The 12,611-nt window shown below is 45.7% G+C and overlaps 1 protein-coding gene across 3 annotated transcripts in view; it reads right to left on the reverse strand.

The window, feature by feature from the left end:
• Positions 1-12,611, reverse strand: part of RNF212B (ring finger protein 212B) — a 368,589-nt gene that overhangs the window by 24,560 nt on the left and 331,418 nt on the right. For all 3 annotated transcript variants that reach the window (XR_010171594.1, XM_063913630.1, XM_063913629.1), the window contains one exon: positions 8,329-8,390. Coding sequence is in view for 2 of the 3 variants with exons in the window: in XM_063913630.1 (XP_063769700.1) it covers positions 8,329-8,390 (62 nt within the window). In the remaining variant the exon portion in view is untranslated. The remainder of the gene's footprint in view (positions 1-8,328; positions 8,391-12,611) is intronic.

The raw sequence follows: 12,611 nt of genomic DNA on the forward strand, positions 1-12,611 counted from the left end.
ATTTACCAATCAGCAGTGCGACTGAAAAGCGTCGTATGAACACCAGCAAAACTACTAAATTTTTAGTTAAATAAATTAGCGCATGCGCGCTGCGTACCATGCGCATGCGCATTTAGCAGTAAATCGCAGCATAGCGAAAATCGGCAACGAGCGAACAACTCGGAATGACCACCTAAGTCTCCCCAATATCCCTTATGGATGATAGAGAACTATATTCTATATTAGGGAGCAAAAACCTTAATTATGTGCTGTAATTACTACATCAAAGCTCAGGGCCTTATTCAGGTTTGTGAGCAAACCAAAAAAGTAAGAAATTGGGCAAAACCATGTGCACTGCAGGTGGGGCAGATATAACATGTGCAGAGAGAATTAGATTTGGGTGGGGTGTGTTCAAACTGAAACCTAAATTGCAGTGTAAAAATAAAGCAGCCAGTACTTACCCTGCACAGAAACAATATAACCCACAAATCTAAATCTAAAATTCTCTGCACGTTACATATGGTCCACCTGCAGTGCACATGGTTTTGCCCAATTGCTTACTTTTTAGGGTTGCTAACAAACATGAATAACCCCCTCAATACCGCACTCAACAAAACAGTAGCATAATAAAACACAAACTGTAATTTGGGGTGGACTACAGCTGTTTTGCTTCCTTTTGTTGTATTGTACAAGTTGTGTATCCCATATCCAAATATTTCGAAATACAGAATTTTTTGAGTGAGACTAATGGGCCCTACACACTGGCAGATAACAGTGAACGCGCTTGTTCATCGTTGGTGCCGGGTCGCTTATGCATGCAGGCCAATATGGACAATCCTGTCCATATTAGCATGCACTGCAATGGAGCCGGGTGACGGGGGGAGTGTCCCCCGCCTGCTGGGTCGCCTGCCGCCATAAAATAGTGAAACCTTTGTTTTCTGATGGCTCAATGTACACAAACTTTGTTTAAATCAAAAAGTTATTACAAATATTGTATTAAATGACCTTCAGGCTGTGTGTATAAGGTGTATATGAAACATATGCAGAGTTTAAATGATTGCTAAATTTAAAGGTCACTTTTATATTCCAATCCCCCTTGTTTTCTCTGGTCCTTTGGATACCGTTGACCAGTTGTTGCTGTTTTTTCTTCAAGTCTACACCCTACAGGCATTCAAGATACAGCAGCTGCATGGAATTCTTATTTATCAGGCTGCTCATTTTCTGGGCCTGATAACTGATGATCATCTTTCCCTTAGGCCCTGGCTCTGCTTGTAAACTTTCTCTATGTGACCTAATTTATTCACTATAATCTGCTTACAGAAGTTACTGTATATTTCCTACACTACAAATGACTAAATGGCAGCAGATAAATATATCAAACTATCTTATAGCAACTTCAAATGGATAGCCCAGAATTTTATATTTTAGCATAAGTGTGTCCAATCACAAAATCATATGATCACTGTTAACAGAAGAGAGATAATACCTATAACAGGCATTCCCAACCTCAGTCCTCAATGCACACTAACAGTCCAGGTTTTAGTAATATCCATGCTTGAGCACAGGTGACTTAGAGCCCTAATTCATGTTTGTACTCTAAAGCATACGTAGCAGCATTTTTCTAGGTCAAGGAACTGCTATCGCAAGTGAAGCTGCTGCCCAGGAAAGATAATAAACGCTCACCGGAGCTATCGCAAAGTCCTCCACAATTCTAAACTCATACGTATGCAGCACCAACGCAATAGCAAGGAACATCGGGGCAGATGTATTAACCTGGAGAAGGCATAAGGAAGTGATAAACCAGTGATACGTGCAAGGTGATAAAGGCAGCAGCCAATCAGATCCTAACTGTTAATTAACATATTGGAGCTGATTGGCTGGTGCCTTTATCACCTTGCACATATCACTGATTTATCACTTCCTTATGCCTTCTCCAGGTTAATACATTTTCCCCATCAAGTCCTAGGGCAGACCTATGGCTAAGCAAACTGGCCGTGGCGGTAGCGATGCTGGCACCATGTTTCTCTCCGTACATGATCGCAGCTGAAGGCAGAGAAACGCCTTGGAAACACCTGTGTTTTTGAAGCCACTCCCATGTTAACTCCCCCAAAAGGTTCCTTCCTGTCAATCACTCTGCATATGAAAAGTCAGTGAAAATAGGATTTTGGTACTTACCAGGTAAATCCTTTTCTTTGAATCCATAGGGGGCACTGGAGTACTCTTGGGATATGAACGGCTTAGCAGAAACAAAGGCACTGAATATTTAAATTTAGAACTCTCCACCCCTCCATATCCCCGAGTACCTCAGTGTTTTTCACTGAGCCGAACAGGAACTATAGAGAGGTTGACAATGGAGAATTACCTATAACATAACGGACAACAACAAAGTTGACACATAGCGTTACTGACAACGAAACAGTTGACACCATAACCAATAGAACCTTATAATTTGAACCAGTCGGTGAAAATGTGTTACCATAAGATCCCCTGAGCTTAATACAACCCAGGTAAAACTGCTCTGGGTGGGCGTCCAGTGCCCCCTATGGATTCAAAGAAAAGGATTTACCTGGTAAGTACCAAAATCCTATTTTCTTTTTCATCCACTAGGGGTCACTGGAGTACTCTTGGGACGTACCAAAGCTTCCCCTGTCGGCGGGAGAGCTGTTTGACACCTGTAACACTAGGCAGCCAAAGCTAGATGCTGATGCCGCAAACGTATCAAACTTCTAAAAGCGCACAAACATGTGCACTGAAGACCATGTAGCCGCACGGTCAAGCTGCGTCGTAGAAGCTCCACGACCAGCTGCCCATGACGTTCCCACAGAACCTGTGGCATGAGCTATTACTGATGTAGGCGACTGTAACCTAGCCTTAAGGTAAGCCTGACGTATAGTCAGTTTTATCCATCTGAATAAGGTCTGCTGAGAAGCTGGCCTCCACTTGGCAGCATCATAGAGAACAAACAACGTATCCGTATTACGAACTGTAGACGTTCGGGACACAAACGCGTAATGCGCTTACCACATTCAGAGTTCCAGAATGTGCTGTCAACACAGGAACTACTATTGGTCGATTGATGTGAAAAAGATGACACTAGCTTTGGTAAGAAATCGGGTTTCGTCCGAAGTTCCTCTCTGTCATCATGAAACACCAAATACGGTGGCTTGCATGACAAGGCACCCAAATCTGAAACACGCCTTGCCGAAGCTAAGGCTACAAGAAAAATTGTTTTCCAAGTGAGAAACTTTATATCCACTTGCTGTAAGTGTTCAAAATATGAAGACTGTAAGAAATCTAAAACCAGATTCAAGTCCTATGGCGCTGTAGGTGGAATGAATGGAGGCTGAACTCTTAGGACACCTTGGAGAAAGGTGTGTATAGACGGCAATAGAGCCAATCGTCTTTGAAAGTAAATTGACAAAGCAGATACCTGCACCTTTAGTGTAGATAAACGCAGTCCTCCATTTAAACCCGTCTGTAGAAATAACAGAAGACGGAATAACTGGAAAGATGATGTCGGAAACTTCCGAGCTTCACACCAACCTATATAGGCACGCCAAATTCTGTAATAATGAGCTGCCGTAAACGGCTTCCTAGCTCGTAACATGGTTGGTATAACCGATACTGTAATGCCCTCTCTTCTTAAGAGGGCGGTCTCAACAACCACCCCGTCAAATGTAGCCGCGCTAAATAGGGGTGGACACAGGTGGACATGATGGCGTCCCGCCTAAACAAAAAGCTAGAAAAATATTGCGCCAGGTCGAGAGACCCGCAGGCGATAGCTGTGGACGCTCTAGTAACACCGTGGGTGTACCGATCGGTTTATGTGTTCCCTCCTCTGCCTCTCATACCAAAGGTACTGAGGATAATAAGGAGAAGAGGAGTAAGAACTATACTCATTGTTCCGGATTGGCCAAGAAGAGCGTGGTACCCGGAACTTCAAGAAATGATGTCAGAGGACCCATGGCCTCTACCGCTCAGACAAGACCTGCTGCAGCAGGGGCCCTGTCTGTTCCAAGACTTACCGCGGCTGCGTTTGACGGCATGGCGGTTGAACACCGGATCCTGAAGGAAAAGGGCATTCCGGAGGAAGTCATTCCTACGCTGATTAAAGCTAGGAAAGAAGTAACCGCAAACCATTATCACCGCATATGGCGAAAATATGTTGCGTGGTGTGAGGCCAGGAAGGCCCCAACGGAAGAATTTCAGCTGGGCCGTTTCCTGCACTTCCTACAGTCAGGGGTGACTATGGGCCTTAAATTGGGTTCCATTAAGGTCCAGATTTCAGCTCTTTCGATTTTCTTCCAGAGAGAACTGGCTTCACTACCTGAAGTTCAGACTTTTGTTAAGGGAGTGCTGCATATTCAGCCCCCTTTTGTGCCTCCAGTGGCACCTTGGGATCTCAACGTGGTGTTGGATTTCCTAACGTCACATTGGTTTGAGCCACTGAAAACCGTGGATTTGAAATATCTCACGTGGAAAGTGGTCATGTTGTTGGCCTTGGCTTCGGCCAGGCGTGTATCAGAATTGGCGGCTTTGTCATGTAAAAGCCCTTATCTGATTTTCCATATGGATAGGGCAGAATTGAGGACTCGTCCCCAGTTTCTCCCTAAAGTGGTATCAGCTTTTCATCTGAACCAACCTATCGTGGTGCCTGCGGCTACAAATGACTTGGAGGCTTCCAAGTTGTTGGATGTAGTCAGGGCCCTAAAAATCTATGTTTCCAGGACAGCTGGAGTCAGAAAGACTGACTCGCTCTTTATCCTGTATGCGCCCAACAAGTTGGGTGCACCTGCTTCAAAGCAGACTATTGCTCGCTGGATCTGTAGTACGATTCAGCTTGCACATTCTGCGGCTGGACTGCCACATCCTAAATCAGTAAAAGCCCATTCCACGAGGAAAGGTGGGCTCTTCTTTGGCGGCTGCCCGAGGGGTCTCGGCTCTTCAACTTTGCCGAGCAGCTACTTGGTCGGGGTCAAACACGTTTGCTAAATTCTACAAGTTTGACACCCTGGCTGAGGAGGACCTTGAGTTTGCTCATTCGGTGCTGCAGAGTCATCCGCACTCTCCCGCCCGTTTGGGAGCTTTGGTATAATCCCCATGGTCCTTACGGAGTCCCCAGCATCCACTTAGGACGTTAGAGAAAATAAGAATTTACTCACCGGTAATTCTATTTCTCATAGTCCGTAGTGGATGCTGGGCGCTTATCCCAAGTGCGGATTGTCTGCAATACTTGTATATAGTTATTGCTTAACTAAAGGGTTATTGTTGAGCCATCTGTTGAGAGGCTCAGTTGTTATCATGCTGTTAACTGGGTATTGTATCACGAGTTATACGGTGTGATTGGTGTGGCTGGTATGAGTCTTACCCGGGATTCAAAATCCTTCCTTATTGTGTCAGCTCTTCCGGGCACAGTATCCTAACTGAAGTCTGGAGGAGGGTCTTAGTGGGAGGAGCCAGTGCACACCAGTAGTCTAAAAGCTTTCTTTATAGTTGTGCCCAGTCTCCTGCGGAGCCGCTAATCCCCATGGTCCTTACGGAGTCCCCAGCATCCACTACGGACTATGAGAAATAGAATTACCGGTGAGTAAATTCTTATTTTAAGTTATGTCCACAAAAGCTTATCCCTGAGCAGCATACATCAGATACACCAAACCACCACGTCATCAAGACTTGATGAAGTCTGTTAGCCGAAATGCATTGGCCAATCTGTACTGACCTCTAATCCAGATAAGATACTTACCTCTATTTAAAAATATCCTGCACTTTACTTGTATATTTATTTATTTATTGTGTATGTGCTTTTTATCCCATTTTTTTTTTTAAGAGAATTGTATATCAATGTGATATTTTATAATATTGTAATACATTGTTATTTTATACTTTTACACTGGGTATATCATTTTATTAGAGACACCATTGGTTGCTTGTACCCCCCATCCTTTCTTCGGTAGACCCCTTTATAATAATTTGCTAAGATCTGTCGCTTTTCCAACATGCGTGTATACTAACAGCTCCCACTGCTAGGGAGATGTGACAGACCTTAGCCTATCAGGACAGGAAGGAGGTACACGCCGCAACCAACAAGGTAAGTATACAGAGGTGAGAGCAAGCTGGAAGATGTGTCCCTTTGTTATGAGCCACGGGAGTGGCTCATTCCTGTTTTAATTTTGCTCATGTATTTTATGTTTGCATGCCAGGGTTCTTATATACTTGTTTAGAGTACTGTTGCAGCCCGCCCTTGTGAGTCTGTGTAACTACAGCTTGTTTCCTGTGCTGGCTCACCTGTCAGTAATTAGGCCATTACCTTGTGCCTGGCTTCCAGCATCCTGATTGGGGCATGTTTCCTATATTACCCAGGTTGCCGGTCACCTGGGTGCTGGTGATAGCTTCATGTCCAGTATTGTACCTGTATGTTCCTGGTTAGCTTCCTGCAAACCTGTTCCTGGTCCTTGTCTGTAATTCCTGGTTCCATTCTGAACTCCTGGTGCCCTGGTCCTGGTTTCTGTTTGGATCGTGTCCAGTCAAGAGTCCTGTTCGGTTTCCAGGTCTGTCTGCCGGTCCTTGGAACTCCCCCGTGTCGTTCCCTTGTGGTATCGTGAGTCTGCAGCTCTGCCGCATTCTGTGTCAGAGGCCGCATCGTTATTACCTTTCTATTGTGTTGCTTTTGCGGTAGTTTCTACACAGTCCTTCGTCAAGTTGCGACGGAGTCGCTTTAGGCGGCTAGTCCGCTATACTTTGTTTTACTGGTCTGGTAACGACGGTGTCGTATTTGTGGGTCTTCCCGCTAGCCCTAGTTCTTGTGTTTTGGTACTGGCGGCAGCGCCGCATATACTCATTTATTTATTTCCCGTTGGTAGTCTTGCAGGGTTTAGCTAGTTTCTCCCCTTACTCACTCGCAGTCTCGGGTGGTGCCTTGTCACCTTATAAGACCGAGACGCATCGGAGTTTGGGCGGACCTAATTCGCCCATTCAAATGTGAACTCTAGCACCGCAGGCACCATCCGACCACTAAGAGGAGTAACGGAGTTAGGGTTAGAATAGGTCTTGCTGCGGTCATCCATACTGGCCGCAGCTTCACTCATGAGTACTGGAACAACCCAGTTGTCACACATTCCGCAGAGTTCCAGGTACTCAATTTGTAACATTATACTCAGTTCGTAACACCCTTTACTAATATTTTATAATACAGCAGGTATATTGTCCCTTCTTGTGCACAAATGACAATAGTGGAGAATTAATTCTAGAATGTGTCCCAAAATCATCAGAATGCACCTGTCATTTCCAGAGGTGTACTCACAATCAGCCAATCACAACCAATCAGAAGCAATAAACAAATGTTGGCATCCATCATAATTATCAGGATGTAGTTGCACCAGTCCTCAGGTAGAAATTGGCACAGTTTATGCTAAACAAACAGCATATTCCTCACACAGCATATGTCCCAAATTGTACAATTTATGAAAGGAACATCATTTTTCATAGCACCATTTCTTTATCAGCTACATATCCTATCACTGTGGCACTGTTGCCCCTTTACCTTGTACAAAGTTTTCCCTTGCGCTTCATTTAGGTGTGGATGGTGTGGGCTTAGCTAAGTGGACAATGGCAATTATTTCTGTAACTGGAATTACATGCTTCTGCAACGGGTGTAGCATGGTATGCCGGCGGCCGGGCTCCCAGCGGCCAGCATACTGGCGCCAGGATCCCGACCGCCGGCATACCGACAGCTGGGTGTGCGCAAATGTGCCCCTTGCGGGCGTGCTGCGCTCGCCCTCCAGTGAGGTCGTGGACTCCCAAGAGGGAGAAAAGTTGTCGGTATACTGTGCGCCGGGATCCCAACAGCCGGCAAACTTTATTACCAGTGGACTGAATGGTCTCATATAGACATGAACATAACAAGATTTCAAACTCTGGTGATCCATAGTCACTCTCTCATTTATAGGTTGTGTAGATCATACATTTTGCTTTGGAGGATAGGGAAAATACCAGCGCCTGAAAAAGGAATTTATCAGCCACTTCTGTATTATATTGTATGTGATATGAAACCGCAAAACCAGGGCCCATTCTTTTAGTGCCTACACTTAACCACAATATTTCTTTACATGCATGAATTGTATCATAATGGCAAACATCAGACCTAGTGTAAATGGATATGCTTTGTAAACTCTTAGGTCATGTTTTCCTGCAGTCCTTGTTTGGACATACGATGGACTGAGGACGGTATTAATTGTATTATTTATTTAACAGTTTCTTATATAGTGCAGCATATTTCGTTGTGCTTTACAAATGTAGGCATGATATGAATTCACAAGCTACATGCAAGCATTTGCTGTAAAATATACAGACCTGGATAGCCCTGAGGCGGTCAATGTTGGTACTTGGGGTAATGCAGGTTTCCCTGGTTACAGCTGAAAAAAAGAAATAAAAATGTGACACGTTTGCTATTGTTGCAAATTACAATGGGCTGATACAAAGCAGGATGCAACTGCGCCTCATTTGCATCCATATAATGCACTCACTAATAAAGCTGCAATTGCAGGCATATGCACAAGGTGTGCGCCGGTCTGTACTATTAGCACAGCTGCCCAGTTTACTTCAGGCATTACGTTTCATATACTTATAATAATAATAATAATAATAATAATAATAATAATTTTATTTATATAGCGCTCTTTCTCCAATAGGACTCAAGGCGCTGAACAGATACACAGCATAATATAGTACAGAAAATAAATGAAGTACATTTTCATAAAATACAGAAGCATGAAGATACTAAAGCAACACTATGGAAATGCTTGAGTAAACAGGAAAGTCTTGAGTGTACTTTTGAAGGATTCTATAGTTGGGGCCTCTCGCACTGTGCGGGGAAGCGAGTTCCATAGAGTCGGAGCCGCATGACTAAAAGCTCGACCCCCAGATGAATTACGGTAGATTCTAGGTACTGCTAAAAGTCCTTCATCTATAGATCGCAGTAATCGAGTGGGGCAGTATAGGGTCAGAAGCTGTTTCAGGTACCTTGGGCCCTGGTCATGTAATGCTTTGAAACTCAGTAAGCCAATCTTGAAGGTGATTCGCCATCTTACAGGCAGCCAGTGAAGGGAGTAGAGGATGGGTGTTACGTGGCTAGAACAGGGCTGGTTGGTTAACAGCCTGGCAGCTGTGTTTTGTACCATTTTTAACCCATATTTTTAACCATTTGTTCTGTTTGTGTACTACACACTGGCTATTAGTCTTCAGTAATACTTCAAAAACCTCTATAATACATCAGGTATAACTCATGTTATGTTTGGAGAAACCATTATAAGCTCTAGCGGTGAAGAAAGCACCTGTCGATGTGAAGACTGTCATTGTCATCATCTTCCCTGGCTCACCTACCTGGCACATATGTGTTTCTGATTGTGCAGACATGTCCTTACTACGTTCTCCCTATGCTAGAACACTCCCTTCCTTACCCGATCTGTCCATGTGCAAGCATACACAAATGCCAGGTTCAGGCAAATCTGCATAGCTGTACATGCCTGTGGCTGCTGTTACAGAATGATTTTACAATGTCATGCTATGAGGATTGATGTAGGGCTTGCGGGCTCGCTGCACTCCCCACATGTTCTATTCCCACTCTATGGGTGTCGTGGACACCCACGAGTGGGAATAGCCCCTGTGACCCAGGATTCTGGCTGGCAGCATTGTCAGCAGTCGGTATCCTGAGTGCCGGGATCCAGACTGCCGGCAATGTAACTGCATCCCCAGCAATCATATCACCTCCAAACTTATTATAATTTTCTTTTCTCTTACGTCCTAGAGCAGGGGTTCTCAAACTCGGTCCTCAGGACCCCACACAGTGCATGTTTTGCATGTAACCCAGCAGGTGCACAGGTGTATTAATTACTCACTGACACATTTTAAAAGGTCCACAGCTGGAGCAAATTATTTCACTTGTGATTCTGTGAGACCTGCAAAACATGCACTGTGTAGGGTCCTGAGGACCGAGTTTGAGAACCTGTGTCCTAGAGGATGCTGGGGTCCACATTAGTACCATGGGGTATAGACGGGTCCACTAGGAGCCATTGGCACTTTAAGAGTTTGAGAGTGTGGGCTGGCTCCTCCCTCTATGCCCCTCCTACCAGACTCAGTTTAGAAAATGTGCCCGGAGGAGCCGGTCACAGCTAGGGGAGCTATCCAGAGTTTCTCTAGTAAAGTTTTTTTTTTTAGAGTTTATTATTTTACAGGGAGGCTGCTGGCAACAGCCTCCCTGCTTCGTGGGACTAAGTGGGGGAGTAGTCTCCGCCCTGCGGGGTCTGAGCCACTATCTTTGCTGACAGGACACTGAGTTCCTGAGGGGATCGAACGTTCCCCGCCACAGGGGATCGCTCACCCCGGCAGCATGCCGCCACCCCCTTACAGAGCCAGAAGATCAGTGGCGAGTTAGTCACTGGCCCCCCTAACAAGCAGGGAGCCGGTGTGAAGATGGCGGCAACAGGGTATGGGCTCCTGGGCTCAGCGGTACATAGTGCGGCGCTGTGAGGGGCGCCCTGAGCCAGTGCCTACACCCTATACTGACCTCCAAGCCTGTCAGGGTCCCAGGATCGCTGCCAGCAAAATTCCTCAGGCCAGTATAATCTTCAGAAGAGCGGGAAGACAGCACCATGTAAGGGGGCGGAGCTTCTCCTCAGAGCTGATCCAGCAGCGTTCAGCGCCATTTTCCTGCCTGCAGAAGCGCTGTCAGTGAGAGCTGTCCCTCCAATTCAACTCCAGCTATCTCTTACGGTACCAGGGGGTTGTAGAAACTGTGTCCAGGGACTCTGTGTCATATGCTGCAGAGGATATGTCCTCTCAGGATGATCCCATTCCATGTAATCAGGATTGCACTGTCTTAGCGCAGATACCAGCAAGGGAGCCTGAATGGTTATCCTCTATTAAAAATATGATTTCTCAGATTTCTACTAGGGTTGCACAGAATGAATCTGCAACTCAGGTTTTACAGAACTCTATGGCAGTTTGGTCCGGTTCTGTTACCTCAGGACCCCCTACTGTATGTTCCCACAAACGTGCTCTTGCCCAAATTATGCAAGATGACACGGATACAGATTCTGACATAGCAGACGGTGAGGGGGATGTGCTGCGGGGGGCGGCATCTCTTGCAAAAGGGGTGCAGTTGATGATTGAGGCCATTAGAGATGTGTTGAACATTGCTGACACAACACCTGAGCAGGTTGAGGAGGCTTACTTTACTGACAATAAGAAAGCCTCGCTAACCTTCCCTGCATCTAAAGAATTAAATGCTATATTTGAGAAAGCATGGGAAAACTCGGAGAAAAAATTCCAGATCCCTAGAAGGGTTCTGGTTGCTTTCCCCTTCCCTGAGGAGGATAGGAAAAAATGGGAAAACCCACCCATAGTTGACACGTCTGTATCCAGACTCTCAAAAAAGGTGGTTTTACCTGTTCCAGGATCTACCGCCTTAAAAGAGCCTTCTCATCGCAAAATTGACACTACGCTCCAATCCATATACACGGCTTCAGGGGCGATACTACGTCCTACTATTGCCTGTGCATGGATTTCCAAAGCTATAGTAAGGTGATCAGGCACTTTACTTGAGGATTTGGATACAATGGATAAAAGTGATGTTGAATTGTTTTTACGTAACATTCAGGATTCCGCAGGATTTATGATGGAATCCATGAAAGACCTGGGTTCCATGACTGCAGGGATATCTTCCATGTCTGTCTCAACTCGTAGGGGACTTTGGCTGCGCAAGTGGTCTGCCGACGCAGAATCCAGGAGAGGTGTGGAGACCCTACCCTACACAGGTCAGGCTCTCTTTGGGGAAGCGTTGGATGCGTGGATTTCCACGGCTACAGCGGGCAAGTCTCCTTTTCTTCCCTCAGCTGCACCTGCTATGAAGAAACCCTTTTTTTCAGCTGCATCTCAGTCCTTTCAGACTGCCAAAGCAAGAAAGGCCAAGCTGTCCAACACCTTCTTTAGAGGAGGTCGGCCAAAATCCAAGAAACCTGCTGCGGCGGGTTCCCAGGAACAGAAACCTACTTCAGGTACGCCAAAGTCCTCAGCATGACGGTGGACCATGCGGCCTGGAGGTGGGGACAGTGGGGGCGAGACTCAGGCATTTCAGTTATGTCTGGGTGTCGTCTGGCCTGGATCCCTGGGTGCAAGATATTGTGTCCCAGGGGTACAGGCTGGAATTTCAAGATCTCCCTTCTCACCGGTTCTTCAAATCAGGCTTGCCAGCTTTGCTGGAAGACAGGGCTATCCTACAGGAAGCCATCCAGAAGTTGGTGGAGGCACAGATTATTGTACCAGTTCCACCTCATATGCAAAACAAAGGTTACTATTCAAACCTTTTCGTGGTACCGAAACCGGATGGTTCGGTCAGGTCCATTCTGAACTTAAAATCGCTAAACCCCTTCCTGAGGGTGTTCAGGTTCAAAATGGAGTCTCTAAGGGCTGTGATATCAGGTCTGGAGGAGGGGGAATTCCTGGTATCCCTGGATATCAAGGATGCGTACCTCCACATTCCGATTTGGCCACCGCATCAAACTTATCTCCTATTCGGAAATATGGAAAATAAGGTGTAAAAGAATCCCACTGAGCGACTGTCACCACAATTGTATGAT

The sequence above is a fragment of the Pseudophryne corroboree genome, chromosome 1 (assembly GCF_028390025.1).
Source record: "Pseudophryne corroboree isolate aPseCor3 chromosome 1, aPseCor3.hap2, whole genome shotgun sequence".
Lineage (NCBI taxonomy): Eukaryota > Metazoa > Chordata > Amphibia > Anura > Myobatrachidae > Pseudophryne > Pseudophryne corroboree.